Genomic DNA, 27,170 nt, shown 5'->3' with positions numbered 1-27,170 from the left:
CCCTGTAATCTAATTACAAGGAAAAAGAAGGGTCACAGATAAACAATTAGTCAACTTTAATTGCCTTACAGTTAACAGTTCTATATAGCCAGTTAACTCCTCCAATTACTAGGTGTTTAATTTACCATCTCTTGAAGGATATACCAGAATTATATTAATTATATTAGTTAGCTTAAGAGAAAATAGGGGGTGAAGGGGAGAGAGCGATCAAGCACACAAAGAGAGCATGCACTGGGGTTGGGTAGTGGGGTTAAAATGGGGGAAGAGGGGTTATTAGTCACAGCAGGGGCAGAGGCATTTGGTTATACCTGGCTGTGTAATTTGGGGGCTAAAATGACTGAAGACGTGACTATTGGCTTTGCCGGTAACTGTGGTGCCTTAATTATTCTCTCATATATGTACTGAAGAGAAATTAAAACTAAATATTTTTTTAAGATTTATTTATTTATGCATACAAGAACTGGGGTATAGGCCAGAGGTGTGGGGGGTGAGAGGATTCACCAGAGACAGAGTGGGGAACAGAACAGGCAGATTGACTGAAATACACTGCTGAGGGGAGCAGCGGGCACGACAGGAGAGGTCTGCTGTGCCATGTGGGTTGCTCCCTGACCAGCTGGGGATCAAGCTTGTGCTGCAGTGGCTGCGGCTGCTGAGGGCTTCATAGGTTGCGTCTTAACCCCTTGCACCACCAGGGAGGCCCTAACACTAAATCTAAAGGACAAATCTTGCCTCTGCTCAGGCATGCCATCTAGGCCTGTCTCTGTTTAAGAGAAGTAGCAAGAGGGCCTCCCTGGTGGCGCAGCGGTTGAGCGCTGGGTTGCGAAGCTGCCCGCGGCCTCTGCAGCACCGGTCTGATCCCCGGCTGCTCCCCGACCACCGGAGGAGGAGGGTCCCACATGGCACGCAGACCTCTCCTGCCACCCACTGCTCCCCTCAGCAGTGTACTTCGGTCCTTCTGCCTGCTCTGCTCCCTGCTCTGGCTCTGGTGAATTCTCTCACCCTCCCGTGCTTCTGACTGTACCCAGTGCATGTATAAATAAATAAATAAACATAAATCTTAAAATAAATAAATAGAGAAGTAGCAAGAGCATGTGCCATTGTCTGGTTTCCCAATATGCTTGAATTGAGCTGACTACAAAAGCCTATAATATCTGATTGGCAGAATGGTTACCTCTAAGTTTAACAGTAAAATTTACAACTTAAATACCACTAAAGACTTATTTAAGACTTGATTGAGAGGACTCATATTTATGTAAGGACAGCCCCAAGAGTGTCAATTCATTCATTCATAAGCAATCATGGCTTAGTCAGGACAACAAAGGTCTATATCACTATAACAATGTCTACACTTTGTGACCTAAACTTGTTTTCACGCCATATTGGCTTTTGGCAAATACTGAAAGGCCCATAAAACATCCCTATGAAAGTCTGTGTGGTGTTCTCTATAAGGAAGGAGGGGGCTGCTGCTGCTGTGTTCCAGAGTATCTTTTGTGAGGACAGTCCAAAGGGACATCTCTCCGGTCTCAGCACATTATGTTTGGGTTCCTCAGAGCACTGATCTACTTTGTCTAAAAGGCACAGTGTGTCCCAAGCATTACCTCTCAGTAAATATGAATAATATCATAATGTTGTTAAGACTCCAAATCATGATGCTTGAAGGCCCTTGCAATCAGGAAATTCAATTTCCCTTCACAGACATTTCTGGAATCACCCAAGGATAACAACATGCATGATCCAATGTGATGATCCATCTAAGTGATGTGCCTACAAATGTTTACCAATCAGCTCTTCTGGGGAAAAAAAAAAGAAAAAACACAAAAAAGCACAAAAAAGCTATTAGTTTTTGCTAATTTTCTTGGGGTATATACTTCTACCACAGCCAATATGATGTCACTGAACATGAAATTAGCAAAAAATGCATAGTATCATATCATTAAATAGTGTTTCCACCATATAGATAGAATAAATATAAACAACCTCTACACTATTGATAACAGTAAACTGTAGCAAGATAAATAGGATGTTTATCATGACCTTTGCTTTTAGCAGTTTACCTATTTATAACTTTATATAATTTAATGTTTAGATGATGACTGTTTAAACTGGCTTGCAAAAATCCTGGAAGTTTCACAGTGGCTCTCATGAGTTTAACATTAGTTCTCATCCAAAGTTGACTCCAGCATACCACTATCTAAGGCCTCACAAGGTTGGGAGTCCCTGCTAACAGTTTGCCCTTCAGTCTTTTAGAGTAACGATTCCTCTCTAAAATAAAACAGAATCTTGGCCCAATTCCATTCCTGAGTCCTCACATTCCCAGAAAGAATGGGAAGCAATTTTCTATATGCAGTCAGAACCACTACCATCTGCCAGTCCCCTGTTCCAAAGTCAGCCGGTCAGGCTTGGGTGCTCTACGGGGGTGCTGTCTACCACATTGCCTGGTGCCACCAAAGCTTCCTACACTACTGGCAGCATTCTCTGGGCTCTGTATCCAAGTTGCTGGCTTCCCTGACTGATGACCTCCACTATGCTCACTGGCCACTGTTCACACTCAGTTCAAGAGCCTCCTCAGTAACAGGATCTACCAAGCAGGATTTCTCTCGCCTTGAAACCTACTTCCCCTTGAACCTCACAGTGGTTCAACGGCAACTGCTACTGCTGCTGCTGCTGGCCTCACTATCCCTTCTAGTGTCCAATTTCTAGTCCTTACCTCTTTCCCTGTACTCAATCTCTTTCTTTTTTATTTTATTTATTATTATTTATTAATTTTTTTTGTGGGACCCTTGCCGGCGGCCGGGGAACGAACCGGCACTGCAGAGGCTGCAGGCAGCCTCGCAGCCCAGCGCTCAACTGCTGCGCCACCAGGGTAGGCTGGCTCTCTTTTTTAAAGATTTATTTTTATTTATGCATACAAGAACTGGGGTATAGGCCAGAGATGAGGGGTGTGAGAGGATTCACCAGAGACAGAGTAGGGAGCAGAACAGGCCAATCTACTGAAATACACTGCTGAGAGGAGCAGCCAGAGAGCCAGGAGAGGTCTGCTGCACCATGCGGGCTGCTCCTGGGGTGGCTGGGGATGGAACTCATGCTGCAGTGACTGCCAATAGCTTGGTAGTGCTATCTTTAACCCCTGTGCCACCAGAGAGGCCCTCAAAGTTATTTTTCATGGAATTTCTGGACTCCATAAAAATTGGAGGATTAGCAGACACCTTTAAATGTCCCAAGCATTTTGTTTCTCTTAAAGGAGCTCATGGAAGACATGTGGGGAAATGGCATTCAAATCTACAAGTTGGTATCTTCAAGTCCCAGTTTCAGTTCAGGAAAAACATCTACTCCAATTGTAACTGATCTTCTGCTTGGTTGCAAGAACGGTTTGAATCATATTTGTGGTCTATCTCTAGCAAACCAGTAGGGCCTTAAACCCATGCATTTTGCAAACAGAACTGCTGGGTTTATATTATCTTTCCCACTCTCAGTTTTCTTTTATCCTACTTTGTCTGCATTTATTTTTTGATTTATCCTACCACACATTTAATAAATCCCTGCTACTGGAATAAAGCTTTAAACAAAGATTTAAATAAATGTACTTTGGAAAAAAGAAGAGTGATGAGGTGTCATTTCCTTAATCCAGCGGGCCCCAAGATGAACTGGCAGCGGTAAAAGACTGTAAAAACTACTCTAGACAGAGAACTATTCCAAAACTACTCATCACTATAGCTTATCGATCATTTTATGTCCACCATCAATGTACAAGCTAAATTCTGAAAAAAGAATGATAAAAACACAGAGGCATTAGGAAATCGTAGCTCTGTGAGTCATGCAGATCACTATACAGCACTCAGTCGAACAGTGCTTTTCTCTCTCAAAACCTTTGGTTTCTACTTTGCAAGTCTGTGACATCGCACATGCATATTTAAGCATCCCAGCTCAGACACACTCTGAGGGAGTAGAGCACTCCATGCCTGGGCGTGAATCCCAGATTTGCCACCCACTTACTTCTGTGATTTGGGGCAAGGTATGTAACCATTCTGTGCCTCAATTAATGCCAAGTACAAAGTAAAGGTAATTATAGTACCTACTTCGCAGGGCTAGTGTAAGGACTAAATGACATAACAAGCGTGTAACACTTTAGACAGTGCCAGAACACATACAGGAATCTCAATAAACGTTAGCTATTATTAGTGAAATGTGATTGGGAAAAGCAATGCCTTGAACTTGGACCAGCTTTTCTTGTCTGAGTTTCTGGACAAACACCTGGGGAATGAATAAAACCCTTTGGTCTCTCTGCCTCTAGAACCAACCCCCAACTCTGGCCTGCCTAGATCCTTTGCGTGGTTCTTCTTCTGCCTGCTCTCCAGAGAATGCCATAATTCCATGGCAGAATTACGCCCTGGAAAGAACAGCTGGGCAACCACCTTTCTGAGACTCCTGTCTCTCCTCTCTGTCTTCCACATGCCAGATCCAAGTGGTGGATGCTGCAGCAGCGCAGCGTTAAAAGTAGGCTCACCCAAACGATTATTGCTCCCAGGGAGAGGATGAAGGAATGTAACAGAGGGATGAAGGGTAGAGCACTGTGGACGGCTGTAGCCAGAGAGAGGACAAACAAAAGGTCAGTGAGGCGCTCCCCAGAAGGCGCAGTGGTAGGCACCCCAGTAAAAACACTGCTGACCCCCCCAGGGCCCACTCTTTCCTCATCTGGGGTCACGTGGCAATTAACCTTGTCCAACAGCAAGGTATGAGCCCCCTTATTTGCACGTCCCACTTTTCCAGCGGGGTAACCCCTTCTCGCTTCCACAACGCGCCAACCCGGGCTTCAAAATGGGGTCGCGGCCGCCCGCGTCTCTCGGGTAACGGAGACGTGGGGACCCCCTCCGCGGAGCAGGCACCGAAGCCAAGAAGAAAACTGCGGCGGGCGGCAGCGCGCGTGGGCCCGGGGAGCGCGGGCGGCGAAGGGCAGCGCAGCCTACGCGCGCCCTGCGTCACGCGAGCCTCCCGGGCGCGGCAGCCCCCCGGCCCCTCGGGGCGCCTGCGCCGCCGCGGCGAGTCGGCGCAGTGGAAGAGGCGAGCGAGGACGAGGCACCTGCGGCAAGGCGGCGGCGAGAGAAGCGAGCCTAGTGCGCCTGCGCGGAGCCCCGGGCGGCGGGGGCGGGGCCGCGGGCGCGGCGTCGTGCGCCTGCGCGCGGGGTTGCGTGGCGCGGCGGCGGCGGGGAAGGGCGGTGCGGAGCGAGCGGCGCTGCGGGTGGGGCGGGCGGCGGCGCTGGTGAGCTTTGCGGAGTTGGGCGGTGCCGGGGAGGAGGCGGAGGCGGAGGCGGAGGCGGAGGAGGTGGCAGCGGCGGCGGCTGGGTCTGACGCGGCCCGGTTCTTGGGGGCTCCGCTGCTTGTTTGTTTATTTACTGTGCGGGGCGCGGGCGCGCGGGCGCTCGCGGGGGGGGCGGCGCGGGGGGCCGAGCCGGGCGCGACGCGCGTGACTTGCAGGTGAGGGAGCGCGAGCGTCGCCGCAGCTGCGCGCCGAGAGCCCTTGTTCCCGCGGCCGGGAGGAGCGCTGCTGCCGACAAGATGGCGGACGGGGAGCTGAACGTGGACAGTCTCATCACCCGCCTGCTGGAGGGTGAGTGGGCGCGGCGGGCGGCGGGCCGCGGGGAGGGGGCGCCTCGGCCCCCGCCGCCGCCCGGGGGACCCCCCAATTGCCCGCCCCGACGCGGGCGGGCGGGCCGGGGCGGGGGCGGCCCGGGGCGCGGGCGGGCCTGCGGGGACCCGCGCGGAGGCGCGCCGGCCGGGGATTCGGGGGCCCTCGCCGCGGGGGCGCGAGGCTGTGCGCCCCTGGAACGCGCGCCTGCCGGGCGCTCTTTGTGCCGGGCCCTGGGCTGCGGCGCGTTCTCGTCCCGGGAGTGGGTTTGGGGAAAACCTCCATGAAACGACTGTTTTCGGTCTGGTGCCCTGTGGTGCTGATGCGGTGCTGCGGGGCGAGCTCGCCGGGGCGAGGATAGCGTTAGCTGGAGGGGAGCATCTCCAGGGCCTCGTTCTGCTTCAAATAAATAGTGAGATCCTTGGTGGAGCCCAAATACACGCTGGAATCATGAAGTCTGTGGACTCGTTGGCTCGCCCAGGGGTGAGCTTTCGAGGTTGAGGATTTTAACAGGTTGGAGCAGCATTTCATATCTTTACGAACTTAGTAAATGTCTGCTGTAAAAGCTGCTCGTGTTTGAAAGGTATTTACAAGCCTCTGCAGCTTTTGAAGTTTCCGGGCCCTTGTGTTTTATTGAAGAGTTTCATGCTGGGGAAGGGGAAGGAGAGATGGTGAAGCCGGAATGTTGTTGAAAGTTTCTCTCCATCTTCTGCCAGGGAGTTCCTCCACCCTAAAATTTGCACCATCACTAATTGTTTTGCGAGTGTGTAGAAAAGAAATGAAGCCTTTTTTTTTTGAGTCTTCTGTCAGAAACTGTGGAATGATCGTACCTGCACTCATCTATTACTTGCTGTAGGTAGTGTTTACTGCAGTGAAGCAGTGTGTGCTTTTATTTGGAAAATCATCAAAGAAGGTTGTATGATAGGAGGGCACTAGTTCCTTTTTTCGACTTATGTGTCGCTGCTGTCCTCCTCAGTTCTGTGAACCTGTTGTGTAACGAAATACAGTTTATATTCTCCAGATATGAAAGCCGTAGGGCAGTCTGTCACTAAATTGAAAGCACGTTTACCAGGAACTCTATTTACCTTTCCCTCTACTATCAAGTTATTCCTGGGAGGCCCCCTGGTGCCTGCAGTCAGTGTTCGCTGCTTAAGGCTTCGTGGACTTCAACAGATAGGCAGTCTTGCGGGTCTGTAAAACGTTTGCTTTGTGTTTTCTGCAGTCTAAGTGAGAAGTAGAGTTATTTACAAAATTTAGTATCTTGCTAACTTTGTAAAACACTTGGGCCCCCACCCCATTTTTATGTTGTTTCTTTAAATCTTTGCTTGTAGATGTAAATATTTTAAAAATCTTAGGCTGGCATCTCTGCCACTTCACTCCCCCCCTCCCATGTAGTTATATACTGTGTAAGCATAAACAGTAGCTTGATGTGTTTTCAAATGTTTGACCTGGAACCTTTTAAATTAGACAAGCTAATTATGATTGTAGATACTTCAGAAATTTAACTGGTGAGTTTTTCAAGGTTATTGGGGAAAAGGTATGGTGGGGAAGTATCCTAAGTGTGTGATTGCTTTGGGTGTGTGAATTCACATTAGATATTTGGTTCTGGTTGGACAGTCTCTTTTTTTTTTTCTTTTTTGGTGAGAAATCTAGTCCAGACACATTTTCCCTTTTTTAATCGGCAGCGTTTACTGACCTTTGTGTCAGGCATGAGGAATCCAAAGTTAAGACAGTCTCTTGATTCAAGGAACACCCAGTCTAAACGTAGTGATTTTCAAGCTTTTCAACTCTACTCCTCTGGGTAGAGTTATATTACTTTTCTTTTAATCCTCGGACATATATTTACTTTGATAGTGTTTCCCTAGGAGTCTCAAATTTTCCAGACTCCTTCCCACTTCCAAAATCTAGACCCATTCAAAGACTTCCAAAACAGGCTTGGATTTTCTATTAAGTAATTATTTTCAGTCTTCAAAAAAAATTTTTCTGGTCTGATTTTAAATATATATATTTGTTTACTAATAAAACATCAAAACACATAAAGCAAAATCTGTTAGGCAAGCAGAGAGGAATTGACAGAAACATAATTACAGTAGCAGATTTTATTATACTGCTCTCAGTCTGTGATAAAACAGAAAATAAATGAGCATGTGATTGAACTATTAATAAAAGAGAATAGATAATCTCAAAGTATGTACCCTATAGAGAATGTATGTTTTTCAAATATTCGCAAAACATTACCAATGATGGCACTGATAAACACCATTTAAGTCTCTAAACCAGAAATTAGTCTGACTATACTTTTTGATATCTGGCACAGAGGAATTCTGAAAAAATGACAATAGCTTCAAAAAATGTAAAAACCTCAACTATTCAGAACTATGCATATTTTTAATATGCATATTTTAATATGCATATTAATATGCATATTAAAAATAATCTCCTAAATTACTATCTGTTCAAAGAAGATTGGAAATATAAGCAACAGATTATTTTGAAATGTTAGAAAAATAAATTAGTTTGAATAAATACAGCACTGCATACCCAAAAAAAAAAAAAAAGATTTTTCTTGTCTGGTTTTTTTTTTTTTAAGAGTTTTTTATTTATGCATACAAGAGCTGGGGTGCAGGCCAGAGATGCGGGGTGGGGGTGAGGGGGGAGAGGATTCACCAGAGACAGAGTGGGGAGCTGAACAGGCAGATGAAAAACACTGAAATACACTGTTGAGAGGAGCAGTGGGGCAGACAGGAGAGGTCTGTTGCACCATGTGGGTCACCTCCCTGACCGGGAATTGAGCTCTTGCTGCAGTGGCTGCCAGTAGCTTCATGGTGCTGCATCTTAACCCCTTGCACCACCAGAGAGGACCCTAGTCTGGCTTGATTTTCAGTGATGCACATGCTAATTAAATTTAACTCAGATTGAAGTGGTGGTATTTTGCAAAGCTGCCTAACATAATAGTTAGAGGTTTGGGGTTTTTTGGGGGGGGGGTTTGGTTGGATTTTTTGCTGTGGTGGTTTTTTGGGGGGAGGGGAGTAAATGGACATACAAGTTAAATTTGGCCAGATTTTATATTTGGGGGGAGAAGAACCTGTTCTCATTTAAAAATGTTAATTGTTCTACGTTTTTTCTTCCTTTTACTTTTTCGTTATGTTGAATTGCCAATCAGCTAGAACACATTTAGTAACTACATTTTATGATTTGCTTTGTATTTCTTTGCTAGATGAGTATATATCATTGATGTAATATTTTCACAGTGCCTTTAGAACTTTATTTTTTAAAAAAAGATTTATGTATTTATGCATACAAGAGCTGGGGTACAGGCCAGAGATGCAGGGGTGTGAGAGCATTCACCAGAGATAGAGTGGGGAACAGAATAGGCAGACTGACTGAACCACACTGCTGAGGGGAGCAGGGGCGAGACAGGAGAGGTCTGCCACGCCATGTGGGTTGCTCCCTGGCCAGCCGGGGATTGAACTCAGGGATGGAACTGGTGCTGCAGAGGCTGCGGATTGCTTCATAGTGCGGTGTTCAACCCCTTGCACCACCAGGGAGGCCCCTAAACTTTATTTTTATTGTTTGTTTGGATAGTGCATGTTCTGCCAGTAAGTCAAAGACATTTTCAATTTTATTCTCTGTAAAAGGATACCTTGTAGCTTATTGTAGTGTTCTTGACTACTTACTTAAATTGAAGCTAGTTCCTATGAATATCTTGGAAAATCCTGTTAAAAATCTTGACTTTGATGAATAATAAGCTAAGGAGTTCTAGGGTAGCAGTGGCAGGATAAAAGAAATATCAGAACTTGATTAAAACTAAGTGTTGTATTATTTTGGAGAAGGTGGATCAGGATTAGTAGAATCTGATGTGTTAGAGAAGGGGATAGTGTGGAAAACTCTTTCCCTCTGACTTATAGTGCTAACTGTACCAACCACAGTCTTGAGCCAAGTGTTTAAAAACTGGACTATACCATAATCAATATATGCTTATTTTATATATCATATTGTGCACGTATATCTATATACATATCATAGGTACATGTAAAACTGTACTTTGCTTATTTTTTTATCATAGTTAGCATTTTTTTAACGATTTATTTATACATATAAGAACTGGGGTACAAGCCAGAGGTTTGGGGGGTGAGAGGATTCACCAGAGACAGAGAGAGGAACAGAACAGGCAGATGTACTGAAATACACTGCTGAGGGGAGCAGCGGGCAAGACAGACGAGGTCTGCTTCAACATGTGGGTAACTCCCTGGCTGGGGATCGAACTCCTGCTGCAGTGGTTTTAGTTTGCTTCATAGTGCTGCATCTTAACCCCTTGCACCATCAGGAAAGTTCCCATAGTTAACATTCTTAACATCTGTGAAACAGAAGTAGAACAGAAAAAATCCAAGTCCACTCATAATTCTATGATCAAGATAACTTGTTGAAATTTTGTTCATAAAGTTAGCATCATTAGAATACTGTTTATCTATCTTAGTAGTACATCATGATATTTTTTTTTCCCTTGTCGTTGAAAGTTTGGCCAAAAGATATTTATTGGGTGATGGAAAGTTTTCTTAGGTTTTTTTTGAAACTTTACAACAGAGCTAAGCTTGAATATTAGAACGTGGATTGTAGAATATTAGCATTATATAAACTTCCATGGCAAAAAAATTTTAATTTTTTGGCCTACAAATAATAGTTGCATGCTCTTCTTACTTTGTGTTTAAAACTGTTTTCCGCTTAACATTAATCTGTCAGATGTCTGAAGATGTGTGTGGAATTGCTGTAGATCATTTATTGTGTAGCTCCCTTTCTTGTTGATCATATACTCTTAAAATGTAGTTAAGCTGACAGACTTAGCAGATAGGAAGCTTTCCTCTTATTTGTCCTTTTGGAGTTCAAAAAGGAGTGAGTTTGAACAATGAAATAGAGTCCTGAAACGCCATTAAAGCCCTCCCTTTTAAATAACAGTTTTGTTGAGATATAATTGGCATACCACACAATTACCTATTTCAAGTGTATAATTCAGTGGTTTTTAGTATATTCAGAGTTGAGTAGCCATCACCACAGTCAACTTTAGAACTTTTTCACCAATATTTTCAGAAAATCCCTTTTCTCATTAGATACTACCTTTCCCCTTAAGGTCGTGTCGTCCCCCTGTCGTCGTTGTCGTACCCCCCCCCCCCCCCCCCCCCCCCCGCAACCACTAACTAATCTACTTTCTGTTTCTATGGCTTTGCCTGTTATGGCCATTTTATCTAATTGACATAATTCAATACATGATCTTTGTTATGGGCTAATGTTTTTTCAAGATTCACTCATGTTGTAGCAGTATCAAAGCTTCACTTTTTTTTTAACTTCACTCCTTTTATAGCTGAATAATATCCCATTTTATGAATATACCACATTTGGTTTATCCATTTATCACTTGATGGGCATTTGAGTTGTTTCTCCTTTTTGGTTATTGTGCATAATGTTACTGTGAGTGTGTACAAGTTTTTTGTGTGAGTATGTGTTTTCAATCCCCTTCAGTATATAACTAGGAGTGGAATTGTTGGGTCATATAATTATTTATTGTCAATTGTTTTCTTTGAAGTGACACACTGTTCATTTTCAAGTGTTTAATATCTAAGTGTGTATAGTAGTTTTTCTCAGTTGTACTTTCCAGTAAAAAAAGGTATCCTGTGTAAAAAAGTGGCTAGCAGGTTGGAACTAATAGAGGTTTGTGTTTTTTTCTTTGAGATAATCATATTGGGCATGCAGCAGAATGTTTTATGACTACTTTCCATTTCATTGATGTTGGAGGCGGCCACCCCGCGTAGTGAGCAGAAGGGCCTTGACCCACATGAGTCTTGGAGGAAAACCTCTTGAATGACAGGACTTGGTGTTGAGAGCCTGGAAAGTGACCTGCATGGAGGCAGCCTTCTACATTTCCACAGTCTGAGAATAACAAAATGGAGAGACCCTGCGCAGTGAGCAGAAGGGCCTTGACCCAAGTCTTTAAGGCATGTGAAAACACATGCATTTCAGAGGAAAACCTCTGGGTGACAGGACATGGTGTTGAGAGCCTGGAAGTGACCTGCGTACATCTCCACAGTTTGAGAATAACAAAAATAATGAGCGAACTTCCCAGGCTCTGGCTAGGGGGCGATAAGATTATGTGTGTGAGAACTAACCACCTGGTACCCTACTGTCTGAAGTAAATAGATAATAGTAAAAAAATAGACTAATCATTCATACATGTTATCATTATATGGTATGCTTTGATGTTACACCTGCTACAATTAAAATAGTATATAATGAGCACTAAGACAATAAAGATTTACTGCATGCTGGACATGACAGTCCCCCATGTCTGATTTTCCTCCCCGTCGTGTCCCAGGTTCGGACTCACTAAAAGTCCACAATCATACAGAACATTCAAAAGATATACTCAACAGTCAGGATTTAATCAAATTGTTTTTGTTGATTCATCAGGGCATTCTCAAATAAAACTGGACTTTCTGTGTGTTCCCTTTTTTTCTTTTTTTAAAGATTTATTTGTTCATACAAGAGCTGGGGTATAGGACAGAGGTGTGGGGTAGGGGGGTGAGAGGATTCACCAGAGACAGAGTGGGGAGCAGGGCAGGCAGATCTATTGAAATACACTGCTGAGGGGAGCAGCGGGCCAGACAGGAGAGGTTTGCTGCACCATGTGGGTCGCCTCCCTGGCTGGGGATTGAATTCGTGCTGTAGTGGCTGCTTATTGCTTCATAGTGCTGACCCTCAACCCCATGTGCCATCAGGGAGGCCCCCTTTCTGTGTGTTTCACTAATTGCATGGCAGTGAACACCACCAGTGATCAGTATAGTTTGGCACCACTGATTTTGGCCTAAGTTGCAGCAATTTTACCCACCATTACTTTTATACCATGCAGATGTCAACATAATGAAGAGGGATCATGCTCTGAGAATGGTAGAACTAGCTTACTCTTTCCTCTAGTCATGAAATGTCTAGCCCTTATCTATATCTGTTGTCTTACTCTTTTCTTATTATCTGTTTGCTTACCAGTATATGTGAAGTGACTTTTTTAACTGAAAGAGAATTCATTATACCTTTGAGAATTGTTTTTTCCAAACAGATTTAAGATAAATTGTAATTATGGCAGGCATCTGCCTAATTCTTTAATTTGAAACCAAAAGTCCACATTTGAGCCAATTGTAAAATTTTTACTTACTCTTTGTTGCTTACAGGTGTTTAATACGGCAGAATTGCCATTTCTTCATACAGAAAATTTTTGAGAAATTTGGATTTACGTTAACTTTGCTGTCCATTAGTATGTAGCCTTAAGTGAATCTTTTTTTATTGGTAGTAAAGGTTAGTAAAGATTCCTAATATTTGATGGGACAGATGTGATAGAATTCAGTCCTGCCCCATTCCCAGGCCTGCCTGTCTCCCTCTCTTCTTCCCCCTCACCCCATCCTTTTCTTTTAGAGCAGGTGTTTATTAGTAACTTCTTGCTAGAAAAAATAGCTGCGGTACCTTATAGCTGACATACCTTATATCATTAGCTGACATACCTTATAGCTGACATACCTTATATCAATAGCTGACATACCTTATATCATTAACAATTGAAAGACTAACCTACATTGGCAAAGTTTTTACACAAATATTAAATTTTAAATGTAGTGGGCCTCCCCAGTGGCGCAGCGGTTGAACCCTGGGTTGCAAAGCTGCCCGAAGCCTCTGCAGCGCCGGTTCGATCCCCGGCTGCTCCCCGGCCACCGGAGGAGGGTCCCGCATGGTGCGCAGACCTCTCCTGCCACTCGCTGCTCCCCTCAGCAGTGTACTTCGTCAGTCTGCCTGCTCTGCTCTCCCCTCTGGCTCTGGTGAATTCTATCACCCTCCCATGCTTCTGACTGTACCCAGTGCTTGTATAAATAAATAAATAATTAAAAAATTTAAATGTAGTGATTATACTTTTTTGGTAATCACGAGAATGGAATTCTTTGAGGACAAGATAATTTGCTTAATTGAGGTTCACAGTATGCTCTATCAAAATAAATTGTAACTGTTTATCTGCTAATCCTGCTCTATGAGGTTTTATATATTTTATATTGGGAGATGTTTTTTATGATACAAATAAGTACTGCCAAATATGGATATCAGTCAACAAGTGTGATTTTGAATAAGCATGTTCATCATTTGAAAAGACATTTATAGAGTTGTTACAATGTGGGTTCCAGTGAAGGGTTAACTATGAAGTTTTCAGCTTCATAGTTAATGGATTTTTTTTTTTTTTTGTTAATGGATTTTTGATCAGGTTTGCACTTGCATTGAGATCTGATGCTGCTGAAGCTGTAGTTTGAGCTTAGAGAATATATATCCATTGCAAATTGTGTGGGAATGAAGATCTCACTTGTTTTACCTTTCGACAGCACTAGAAGTGTGTATCTCAACTTAAATGTGTGCTAGTGATTCAGGCTGCATTTAGTTGTCACAGTGACTTACCACAATATACATTTCATGCATAGGAATTTTTTGCCTTATACTAGGTTGGAAAACAGCAGGTTAGTGGCAAAATCTAATTTATAAAAATATAAATAGTAATGAGAATGATTCTTCTCATTCTGAAAAATTTTAATATTAACCCTGAGCTAAAAAACTGTTAACAATAAAACTTCCTTACTACTAAACCACGCAGTGTAGTATGGCAAGTCAAATTGTTCAGCCTTACTTCTGACAAATAACTCATTTGCTACACAATGAGTAACAAGTTCATGAGAGCTAATGAAGTTAGTGATTGATACCACTGGTTCAGTAATACATGGTAGGTTATTTTTTCATTGAGCAGATTTTGAACATTTTAAATTTTCATAAGCTTTGTAAAATTGTCCAACTAAGTCTTTTTCTGCTCCATGTGAATTTTTACCATCTGTATTTGTAACATGGCCTAGCATATTCTACTTCAGGTTGTACTAAATCACTTTTTCCCCCTTCAGCTTCTGTGCAAATATCTTGCCTATAACTGTTCAGCAAAGACTATTCACAGAAACTAACTCTTCGGTTGTTTCAAATTAGGTGTTGGATTATTTAATAGGCAACATTAAGTATTGGTAACATCTGTGAACTTATAAAAAGTCAAGGAAAACCACCCAAAATCATGGTTTTTTAAAATTGCTTATTTTACATTGTTCCTTATGTCCTCCTCAATTCTTCAAGAACTGTTTTTACAGAAAGTTTATCATCTCAGGACATACTCTTTTGGCTTTTCCAATCAAATGGGATTAGTAAATGACTTTACTCGAGTAGCTAACACAAGAGCCACTTGGAAATTTCTTTTGCAGCCTCATTTTGGTTTTATGAGGAAATTCTATTGTGATGGAATTCCATTTTGAAATTAAAATTTTTCAAGCTGTTATTCCTGTGAATTGGTTATGTTAAGATTTTATTACTTTTTATGCATACAAGAACTGGAGTACAGGCCAGAGGTGTGGGGGGTGAGAGGATTCACCAGAGACAGAGTGGGGAGCAGAACAGGCAGAACTACTGAAATACACTGCTGAGGGGAGCAGCAAGTGAGACAGTAGAGGTCTGCTGCACCATGTGGATCAGCTCCCTAGTCAGGTATCAAACTCAGGCCACAGTGGCTGGCAATAGCTTGATAGTGCTGAGACTTTAACCCCTGAGCCACCAGGGAGGCCCAACATTGTATTCTTTTAACACAGCTATAATGTCATAAATGCAGTGCCTTAAATCCACTACATTTATAGTCCACTTCTCTTGCTTTGACATGCTGAACATACACTGATTATAAACAGCAGTAAGAAAGACACGACACTATTGAGTTAAATACAAGACACTATTGAGTTATAACTGCATCTCTGCAGTTTGTAATACAATTTACAGTATGAAGAGAAGCATTGTGAAGGGATGAGAGTGCCGTCTGTGGTCTGTAGCTACTAGTCATCTCTGCCATTGTAGAGTAAAAGAGTTCAGGGATACACAAGTAAGTGTGGTTGTGTTCCAGTAAACTTTACTTTTGGGCACTGAAATTTGAATTCCATCTAATTTTTATGTGTCACAAAGTATTGTGTTCTTCCCCCCAGCTATTTTTTTGGTGTGAAAATTATTCTTAATTCACATGTTACACAAAAATTGGCCTTGCACCCAATTTGTCCGTTGGACTAGAATATTTTTCTTTTATGATGTAAATATGATTGTGTGGGAAGATTATCTTCAAAGGAGTCAGGAAACCATGGTGTTCCTACTAAAGTTGTGTGACTGATTCAGTCATATAAAATATGGGGTTAGGGCCCAAAGTGTCTTTTTATATAATCATGTGGGTTTTTTGTGTACATATCCAATAATATTAATATATACATATCCATTAATATTAAATGTCACCATGACATTGTTGAAAAACAATCAGCTTGGGAAATTTTTGAAGGTTTTGATCTTTGAGAGAAGGGAAGGGCACAACATGGTCTCTACAGTCACTCTGGCTTTTTTCCTGGAGACACAGATTAATGGACCCCAAACAAAAAGAGACAGTCTTGCTGGACCAAAGAGGAGAAAGTAAAGTCTGGGGCTGCTAAAGTGGTTGAAATTTTAAGTCTAAGGGAACACACTCTCATCTCAACAAAGGATGCATTTGGAATATATAAAATTTCTGATGAATTAACAGAAAAAAAGACAATCCAGATTTAAAGAATATACAGACTTAAAGCGAACTTTGCAATTAAAAAGTAAAAATCAAAATCAACAAGCAACTATAAACCAGAGACACACTACAGGATGGGGGAGGAGGGAGTAGGATCAAAACAAGGGGGGTGGGAATTGTATGGAGACAGTAACCAAGATGAAAATGCATACATTGTGCAAAAATGAAAAATGATGTAAAAAATGTATAAAATAAAAAAATAGGGATAAAAAAATAATAGCTAAGTGGCCTATTGAGTGTATGAAAAAGTGCTGAACAAGAGCCAGAAAATGCAACTTAAAATCTCTTTTTTTTTTCCAGACCTCCCTGGTGGCGCAGCAGATTGAGCGCAGTGCTGTGAAGCTGTCCGCAGCCTCTACAGCGCGGGTTCGATTCCCAGCCGGCCAGGAAGATTCCCACATGGTGCCACAGACCTCTTCTGCAGCGCCCGCTGCTCCCTTCAGCAGTGTATTTCAGTCCTTCTGCCTGTTCTGCTCCCTTATGTGTCTGTGGTGAATTCTTTAACTTGCCCACACCTCTGGCCTGTACCCCAGTGCTTGTATAAATAAATAAATCTTTAAAAAAAAAAATCTTTTTTCCCCAAAGATTTATTTATTCATTCATACAAGAGCTGGGGTATAGGCCAGTGGTGTGGGGGCAGTGGGAGGGGTATGTGTGAGAAAGGACTCACCAGAGACAGAGCAGGGAGCAGAACAGGTACATCTACTAAAATACACTGCTGAGGGGAGCAGCGGGTGAGACAGGAAAGGTCTACTGTGCCATGTGGGTCAGCTCCCTGGCAGCCAGGGGAATTGAACTCATGCTGCAGTGGCTGGTGATAGCTTGATAGCACTGTTTTGAATCCTGCGCCACCAGGGAGGCCCATAACTTAAAATCTTAATGAGTACTACTATATACCCAACAAAATGACTAAAAAGAGTAATGATAGTGTTGGCATAGATGTAGAACAACATCATTAGTGGAATTGTAAATTGGTATGCCAATTTTGGGAAATTGGTGGTATTTACTTATTAAAATGAAGCCTTCCTTGTGACCCAGCAATTCTACTCCTATGTTATATTTAACCCCAAGGAAATATAAATGAATATTCATAGCATTGGTAATAATCCCAAGCTGGAAATGACCTAAATAGAATACATAAAAAGTTACGATTTATTCATATTACTTTAGTTGGCTGTCTAACACAGTAGCATGGATGAATCTCACGTGAAACAATGAACAAAAGAATATAATATACTGCTACTAAAAATTCAAAAATGTGATTATACTGAAAGATAAATGGTAACCATGGACATGCAGAACTGCTGGAATTAAAACCTGGGCTTTGTGATCTTATGCAAGATGGTTAATCTCTATCATTGTACAGTGAAGACAATAACTTCCCTTTCTTATTCGTGGGATATAAAAATACTTAAATGAGGTTATATGAAATTGCTTTGCACCTAGTAAATTATGCAGTTACAGTATCTTCATTATCCATTAAGACACTTGGATCTAGGCTCATATACCCAAATTCTGGAATCCCTCATGGGCGTTGTGATAGTGATCTAGTTTCCCTGTGTAACAGATTGTCCCAACTTCTCTTTTTAAGATGACTGGGAAATTTGTAGTGCTCTCGGAAAACTGGGACTACTAGGAGTGCCTTTAAGGAAAGACAACTGGTACTGCCCTGAGCCCAGTCCTCCCAGACGTTGAGCTAAATCATTACTAGGATTTGGTCACTTGACAGAGGCTCACGTTAGAAGTTTTGCCTTTTTTAATTGCATTTCATCAACTTTTAAAGATGTAATTGATTATGAAATACATTGTTTTATGTGCCACAAAGGAGCAGGGAGCAAACTACCAACTACAATTGTAAGAAATTACTGCTCACAAAGTGTGTCTGAGCTTCAGAGATACTAATGGGTAAAAGTGTTCATTTTAGAACCAAAGAAATGTAAGAGATTTTGCGTGGTATGTTTTTGGTAACATATAAATTGACTTATAAATTGAATAACTTTTTTGTTCTATAAAAATATTAGAGTACACATACTCAGGAGCACAGACTTAAACAGATGTACTATTTATGAAGACAAGAGCCAAAGTATTTTGCTTGTCTTGTTTATTTTGTCCCCCCTTAAACTAAAACAGATTGGTATTGGATGCATTGGTGGTAAACCTGTGCTTGTGACCATCATTTCCCACTTCCAAAACTAATGCCAGAATTAAAACTTATTCCTATTATAGGGATTTGAAGCTAAACCAATATTTTTTAGATACTTAGTGAAAGGCACAAAGTTAGGGGTGTGTCTCTCTTTTTTTTTTTATTCTTTTTCTTTTGGTCTGTATCCATGGGAAATAGGTAATTGACCTTTGAGGGCTAATGTAGAGCTGTGCTAAGTTCCCATAATGCAAGCAATTTGGATCATTGTTTTGAATTTTAGGGATAGTTTCAATAACTTATCATTTTTGAAAAATCTGAATAAGGCACATACCAACGTTATGTCTCTTCTTTGCTACTTTTATATATCTGTATTAATGGAACTTGGAATGGCTTTTGCATGTGGAGGTGTTTTTTTAAAGATATACTTATTTATGCATACAAGAACTGGAGTACAGACCAGAGGTATGGGAGGGTGAGAGGATTCACCAGAGACAGAGTGGGGAGCAGAACAGGCAGACTGACTGAAATACACTGCTCAGGAGAGCAGCGGGCGAGTCAGGGGAGGTCTTCTGCGCCATGTGGGGACAGCTCCTTGGCCAGGGATATAATTTGTGCTGCAATGACTGCAGATAGCTCCATGGTGCTGCAACTTAACCCTTTGCGCCACCAGGGAGGCCCCCCCATTCCCCCCCCCCCAAAATAAGCCTATCTCCTTGACCTGGCAAAGGAATCATAGCCTCTTTCAGCAAGAAATGTCTGGACTTAATTGTAAATGGAAGTTGTGCGGTTATATAGAAGTAGAGTCTGTATTTTCCTTTTTAAATGCCATTTCAGTCAAGATTAAATGTCAGCTAGCAGTAATTTAAAGATTAAAGAGAAAGGGCCAGTGGAAAAGGTAATAATGAGAGAAAATGATTACAAGTTTAGTTCAGTAGTGCAAATAGGAACTCCCCATGCATCATTCCTCCTCACTTCATCCCAGAAGTTATTGAGAAGCATATTAATTAAAGGATTTCATTGTTCATTCATATGAAAACTGCTTTGCTCCATCAAAATAGTTTTTGGCGTTTTTTAATACCCTTTAGTGAACATAGTGCAATAAAATTTATTAAATATCTGGCACCTTTTCCAATGTGTTTTGATCAGAAAATGGAGGAAGTAGTTGCTAAAATTGTTAGTACCACTCATAGTATTCTAAGAAAGTGTGTGAAGCAAGTCACCTACTGAAAACTACTTTTTGTCTAGTCTCCCTTTCTTCATAGACATTGGTTCTTCATGGTGGTTTGTCTATTATGTCCTCCTAAATGCAAGATTTTGCTGGGAGACTAGGCCAGAGACTCAGGGGTGCTGTTCTTCAAACTTTTTTGGTTCTCTTGAGCTGCTAAACCTCAGGTTGACTAGTGGAGAGCAAAGAAGAGGCCAGCATTTCCATGGCAAGAACCTTGAGCTGCATCATCAGGAACCAGCAATGATGGAGACAGAGAGAACCCAACCTTACTGTTAGCAGTAGGATACAGCAGCATCTATGGTTGTTTGCTGCCTATGTAACTTCTGATCTTCAAAATATGGACATAACTCTTTTTTAAGGATTATTATTTTATGAATGAATTTCAGAGAGCTGACTTTTATTCATTGTTTACTCAGTACGAGGATGTCGTCCAGGAAAGATTGTGCAGATGACTGAAGCAGAAGTTCGGGGCTTATGTATCAAGTCTCGGGAGATCTTCCTCAGCCAGCCTATTCTTTTAGAGTTGGAAGCACCGCTGAAAATTTGTGGTATGTAACTGGGTAAAATTGGATACAGTATTTCAAATCATGATGTAGAGAAAACAGTTTTGTATAAAAGAAAATTGATGGGTTTTATGTATAAAATTAAATAAAATTGAAACTTGGTAAAATGACAAGATGCAGATGAGGAAATATTTACTATATATACAGCAGGAAATATATATATTTACTATATATACAGCTATTCAAACCATATAAACAGGTCTTTAAAAAAAAAGACAATAAAATAGAAAAATAGCAAAAAGTAAAATAGAGGCAAATCTTAAATCACGGTGATAAGTGAAATGCAAATTAAACCTCAAACTATTCATGGGGAGGCATGTCAAAAATTGATAATCTGGTGTTGTTAAGATGTGGAAATTGGGCATTCTAATGCAATGATTAGGAAAAAACAAGTATACAATTTTGAGGGTGAATGTGGCAATACTTGTGTTCTTACAAATTTTTACTGGTCATTTTAATTTATTTTGATTATATAGCTTTGCAATTTGTATCTGTTCCTCTAAGTGTATTAGTTGTTTTTAACCAAAAGCAATAACTTTCACCTTAATTTGAGCAAGCACGTTGTTATAGCCAGAAAACTTGTTGCACAGAAAGCATTTCTCTCTAGTTCACATAACAACAGGAAGTGGTATAAATAATGCATCACTGATTGTTGGTTTTAAAGTACAGCTTTTTGTTATAGTGGTTATTAGTGTTTATGACATAGCTTTGATAGACTTAACCATCAGTTTTGCACATTTAAGTATTATTTGCTTTATGCAAAAGTGCTCATTCTCCTGCATGTTTCTTAGTGATCCACATTCACAGCATGTAACATGCAGGTGCATAATATGTTCTTTCAACACTTTTTTTCCTTCATGTGCTTTGTGCTCCTTTGTATAGTATCTAGCAAAAACGATACATTAGTAAAGTAAATATTAAATAATTAGCTTGGCGTATCACCTTTAAGAGGTTGCAGTTTGGAATTTTGTAGAAATGATCTATAATATGATTTCAATGAAACATATATTAAGATTAAAATTATTTTAATTCTTTGCAAGGTACGTGTTAAAATTCATTAATATAGAAATAATTTGAAGGTAATAGAAGTTATTTGTATTAAATACTTATAAATCATTGCTATTTGGTGTAACAAAGTGACCTAAGTTAAAATACCAGATAATAAGCATAACTGTACTTGTTATCCATTGTTGTATAACAAATTACCCCAAACTTTGCATCTTAAAAACATTAATGTACCATCTCAGTTTCTGTGGGTTCGAAATTTGGACACAGCTTAGCTGGATCCTGCGGTTCTGGGTCTCTCATGAGGCTGCAGTCAGGATGTCATCTGGGGCTGCAGTCATCTCAAGGTTTAGCGGCAAGGATTCAGTTCCTTACGTGTCAGTGATCTGAGGCCTCAGTTCCTAGCAAGCTATTGGCCAGAGGCCTCCTTTGCCATGTGTATTACTTCATATGGCATCTGGCTTCATTATTAAGCAAGTGAGAGGGCAAGCAAGATGAAAGTCACAATCTTTTATAATTAATCTCAGAAATGACAGCACATCTCACTTTTGTTCTATTTGTTAGAAGCAAGTTATTAACTATAGCTCACACGAAGAAGATTACATAAGCATATAAACATTGCAGTCATTTCGTAGAAACTTAACCACATTAACCAAATTTTCTAAAACTGACTTTTTCTACTTCTAGGAGATATTCATGGACAGTATACAGATTTACTGCGATTATTTGAATATGGAGGTTTCCCACCAGAAGCCAACTATCTTTTCTTAGGAGATTATGTGGACAGAGGAAAGCAATCTTTGGAAACCATTTGTTTGCTATTGGCTTATAAAATCAAATATCCAGAGAACTTCTTTCTCTTAAGAGGAAACCATGAGTGTGCTAGCATTAATCGCATTTATGGATTCTATGATGAATGTAAGTAAAAATAAAAAACACTTTTAATGATGGAAAGATTGCATAATTTTTCCATTCTGAGTTCCTTTGATTCAGATTTTTTTTCCAAATATGACCTAATAAGCGTAGGCCTTTAATGGAAGAGAAACCTGAAACTAGGAAACATGTTACCACTTGTACTGGTTTGGGGAATTCTGGTCTTGTTTCAGGTTAACTGTAGCTTATTCAGCTGAAAGACCCTCTTATAATCAGTTTACCTAATAAAAACATATAGGCAAAACAACTCATTTATATAAACAGTAGCTTCTGGCTTTCTAATATACATTAAGGTTTTAGCATTCTTGTGCTGTAAAATAGGAACTCTTACTGGCCCTGTGTCACAAAAAATACTGAAAAGTTCTGTGCAGTTATTTAAAAGTTAATTATTAGGGTTTTAGTCTATGTTCTAAGTATCACTACTTACCACACTACATTTTAATTTCGTCTGTTACTTTTGTTAGAGTATAAGAATGAATTATGTTTGGGAGCCTCCCCTGGTGGCACAGCGGTTGAGAGCTGGGCTGCGAGGCTGCCCGCAGCCTCTGCAGCGCCAGTTTGTTCCCCGGCCGCCAGCAAGGGTCCCACCAAAAAAAAAAAAAAAAAGAATGAATTATGTTTGGTTATTTGCAGTTAAAATCAATTTCACTGATTTTCTGATTGAATTTTTAAGTGCTGAATTCTGCATTTATTATCTGTTTTTGCTTTTTTTCCATCCTTAAATATGGTAGCGCCCTGTTCAGACTCATACATCCTTGATTTTGTATAGTCATTTATTTGACAAATATGACAAATAGTCATTTATTTGACAATATTTGAGAACTGGTATGTGCTGGTCACTATCCTAAACTCTGGGAATGCAGCAGCACATAAGAGGGAGAATCTCTGTTCTTATGGAGCTTATGTTGTAATTGGGATGATTTTATATTGCATTTTACATTGCATCTTTGTTTCTGACTTGTTTAAATCAGACCAGAAGACAGTTGTATGTAGAACTATAGTGTCCTGTTACTAAATCTGAAATAGAGGTATATGATTTTTTTTATCCTTAATAAAGTTATTTTATTAAACTTCTCTATTTAGCACAAAGAAAACATTATTTCATTAATGGTTCCAAAATTTCTTTAATGATATTTTGACAGTAATTTCAAATGGAGTCACATTCATATGCATACATAGATATGATTATTAAAACACACACACAATTATTACTAGTTGAATCTATATCTGAGGTAGCAAGGAAAGAAAAGGAACTGCCTTCGTCTGGGTTCTTCAGCCAAGAGATATATTCTTAAGGGGTAAATATGGACTTGAATATCTTTGAGGATGGAAATGACATAGAATGAAATAATATATAGGAGGGCAGCTTGTACACATTAAGAGGCAGGTTATATCAAAAGCATAGGAAATTAGTGCTTGTACCTTTGATCCCTTCCCCGGGTTAATTCTGGCAACTTTTTGCCAAATTCAGGAAACTTGACTAAAAAGTTAAACATAATTTGAGACTGTATGTTGTAACCCTTCATGCTGGGCCACAAGAAAATTAGAGCTTTTGTGTTTCTATTTATACTTGCTGTAGAGCCAAGTTGTAATTCACTCAAGTGATTACCAGTTAAGCACTTGAAAAATCTCCTTTCTTGGCAGTAAGTTTATGCTGTTACTCAACATGTCAGAGTTCAGAGGCACTTTTTTCATTTCTGCTTCTTTAGCTAGCTGTTAGGTTATTTCAGAGTTGCTATGTTATAGTGGTCTTAAAAGACAAACTTGTTTGATGTACTTGTTTCATAAAACACCTAGCACAACTTTGAAGTCTTTGTAATAACTTTACTGAAGTTACTGAATGTTGTTTATATTCATTATTTTTTTTAATATACAAGTAACATTACAGAAAAAAGAAGTGCTAGGTAAACGTAAAAAAGAAATCATTTCTAGTGCTGTGACTTTGAGATAACTAATGAGAACAGGTTTAGATTTATTCTGTTTGTTTCTTGTCCTTTATAGGCAAACGAAGATTTAATATTAAATTGTGGAAGACCTTTACTGATTGTTTTAACTGTCTGCCTATAGCTGCCATTGTGGATGAGAAGATCTTCTGTTGTCATGGAGGTAGATTAGTAAATTTGCCTCATGAGTTTTTCTTATTCTTCCATTATTTAGAAAAGACAAATTAAGATGATATGGGAAAGCAAAATGGTGTTTGTGTGAAAACCCAAATGTTTAAAGCTTTTAAACATGAATGAATTCTCAAATTTATTACGTATAATGAAAAATGAAAATTTAGTACTTGTTTTTGAAGAATTTCACATGAGGGGCATAACCAGAGTTTTGTTCAAGAAAAATGGCTTTCCTTTGCCTCAGTTTTAACAGAAATAGATACCTACTTTAGTAAAAATGAGAGAATCGTTATTATTGTTCCAGGTATAATTTAGTTTAATATTCTCACATGCCAAGAATTTAGACTTTATTTAATTAATATGCCTCCTTTCATCCTAAAATTGAGTTTGGTAGATTGATAAGTTATTATTGTGAAATAGTCGACTATGTAAAAAGCTCATTTGAAAGACTTACTTAACATGTGTCTAGCGTTAGCCATGAAAATATGTAGATTCTATATGATTTGTCTGTCTTGAGGAATTTTAAAACCTGGCCCAAATGAAATGTCAGGTACATACTGGAGAATGATGGGATTGGATTCTAGAAACTTGACTGCTGCACACAGAGGTTTGTTGAATGGTTTAATAACCATAATGGGAAAGTGTGACCCTGTTCCCCTAAATCATACACAGTATTGTAAGCCAGTGTTACTTCAATTAAATAAATATATGCAACCATATTGGGGTTTTGTACAAGGAAGTAACTTAATGAAAATACTATAAGGAAAAGTTTTCATCAATATGCAGGAAGAATTTAGGGAAAATGCTAGAAAGATATATGCACTTGTCTGAACTGAGGTAATAAATGGCTTATTACTTGATGGAATATAATTCACTATTAATTGAAACAGCTTGTAGTAGATACTAAACATATATATATATAAGAAATTGTAGTTTTGCACATTAGTATAGCTAAGAATAGCAATGTAGTGATATAAAATTTGAATATTTAGCTTCATTCTTTATGATGATATTTGGATTATCTACCAAGATTACAAAGTATTTTCATATTCTGTTTTTTGCTTTATATTATTCCTGATCAACAGTTCTGCTTTCATAAAGACAGTGTGTTGGAGTGAGATGTAGAGAGAAGTATATTAACTTGGAAGTAAAAATGTTTAAAATTAGTTGATAAAAAGTGGCAAAAGCAGTAGTAAGGATTGGAATTATGTTCCTTTGAAAGGCAGGAAATAGTTGGAAAGAGCAGTAGGACTTCTTTCCTTGAAAATATTTTTGAAATTAAAGGGTATTTAATTCCCGTGGTGGGAAAAAGTGGAGGTGACCGAGTCATAATTTTCTTTTACGGCAGAGTGGGGTTTTATTTAGCAATTCAATATATGTTAAAGATAACATTAAAGGGAACACTTTTAATTTTTTAAAAGATTTATATATGTATACAAGAACTGGGATGTAGGCCAGAGGTGCTTGGGGGGTTGGATGAGAGGATTAACCAAAGAGTGGGGAACAGAACAAGCAGATCTATTAAAATATGCTGCTAAGGGGAGCAGTGGGTGAAACAGGGGAGGTCTCCTTCTGCCATGTGGGTTAGCTCCCTGGCTGGCTGGGGATCGAACTCATGCTGCAGTGGCTGGAGATAGCTTGATAGCACTGTATCTTTAAGCCCTGTGCCACCAGGGAGGCCCAGGGAACACTTTCACATAGGGGTTAAAGAGATTTTGTTTTTAAAAATATATATTATTTATTTATTTATTTATTTATACAAGCACTGGGTACAGTCAGAAGCGCGGGAGGGTGAGAGAATTCACCAGAGCCAGAGCGGGGAGCAGAGCAGGCAGAAGGACCGAAGTACACTGCTGAGGGGAGCAGCGGGCAGCAGGAGAGGTCTGCACACCATGTGGGACCCTCCTCCGGTGGCCGGGGAGCAGCCAGGAATCGAACCAACGCTGCAGAGGCTGCGGGCAGCCTCGCAACCCAGCGCTCAACCGCTGCGCTACCGGGGAGCACTACTTTTAATGCTTTCTTATTTATTTGAGTGACAGAAAATTTTTCAGATCTCAGTACCACACTCTTTTTATTTATAGGACTGTCACCAGACCTGCAGTCTATGGAGCAGATTCGGAGAATTATGAGACCCACTGATGTTCCTGATACAGGTTAAGTATATAGAGAAGTTTATTGCTTTATGTAAAATGTTGGGAAATTTGAGCTTTAGCTATGGTGGAAGTAGGATTTGTTGATATAAAAATAGTAGAGGGTTTTTTTTGATAGTCTGCAAGCTAACTGCAAATGATTTACAGTAATGTAAAATGTTTTACTTGGCACTAATTATTCACCAAAACTCAGAACTCTAAAATTTTGTATCTAATCATAATAATTGTTCTTTTTAGTTTGATTTATTTATACAAGAACTGGGGTGTAAGCCAGAGGTACAGGGGGTGAGAGGTTTCACCAGAGAGAGTGGGGAGCAGAACAGGCAGACTGACTAAAATACACTGCTGAGCGGAGCAGCGGGTGAGCCATGAGAGGTCTGCTGTGCTATGTGGGTTGCTCCCTGGCTGGCCGGGAATTGAACTCCTGCTGTAGTGCCTGGCAGTACTTGATAGCGCTGTCTTTAATGCCTGTGCCACCAGGGAGGCCCCAATAATTGATTGTTCTGTCAAACTTACTTGTCACAGAAGATGTTCATTGATTCCCCTTACCTTTCCTATCTTTCTAAATGCCCTTATTCATAACAACATTGCGTATGTCCTTCAAAGACTTGTTAAAAATTCATGAAGCGGGCAATCTTGTGTCAAGACTGCCCCCCTATAGCTATGCATGTACCCCTTTTTCTTTTTCTTAATAAACCTTCCCTTTTAAAATGGGAAAAAAAAG

The 27,170-nt window shown here is 40.3% G+C and overlaps 1 protein-coding gene across 1 annotated transcript in view; it reads left to right on the top strand.

Moving 5' to 3' along the window:
• Nucleotides 1-5,460: 5,460 nt before the first annotated feature.
• The window catches only part of PPP1CB (protein phosphatase 1 catalytic subunit beta), a 29,519-nt gene continuing 7,809 nt past the window's right edge, over nt 5,461-27,170 (top strand). Inside the window, exons 1-5 of the mRNA XM_037528293.2 lie at nt 5,461-5,605; nt 20,098-20,229; nt 21,937-22,167; nt 24,184-24,288; nt 26,378-26,449. Coding sequence (XP_037384190.1) covers nt 5,554-5,605; nt 20,098-20,229; nt 21,937-22,167; nt 24,184-24,288; nt 26,378-26,449 — 592 coding nt within the window. The 5' untranslated portion in view covers nt 5,461-5,553. The remainder of the gene's footprint in view (nt 5,606-20,097; nt 20,230-21,936; nt 22,168-24,183; nt 24,289-26,377; nt 26,450-27,170) is intronic.

The sequence above is a fragment of the Talpa occidentalis genome, unplaced genomic scaffold (assembly GCF_014898055.3).
Source record: "Talpa occidentalis isolate TD23 unplaced genomic scaffold, MPIMG_talOcc4v2.1 talOcc4.5, whole genome shotgun sequence".
NCBI classification, from domain to species: Eukaryota; Metazoa; Chordata; class Mammalia; order Eulipotyphla; family Talpidae; genus Talpa; species Talpa occidentalis.
This window is presented reverse-complemented; position numbering and strand designations above follow the sequence as displayed.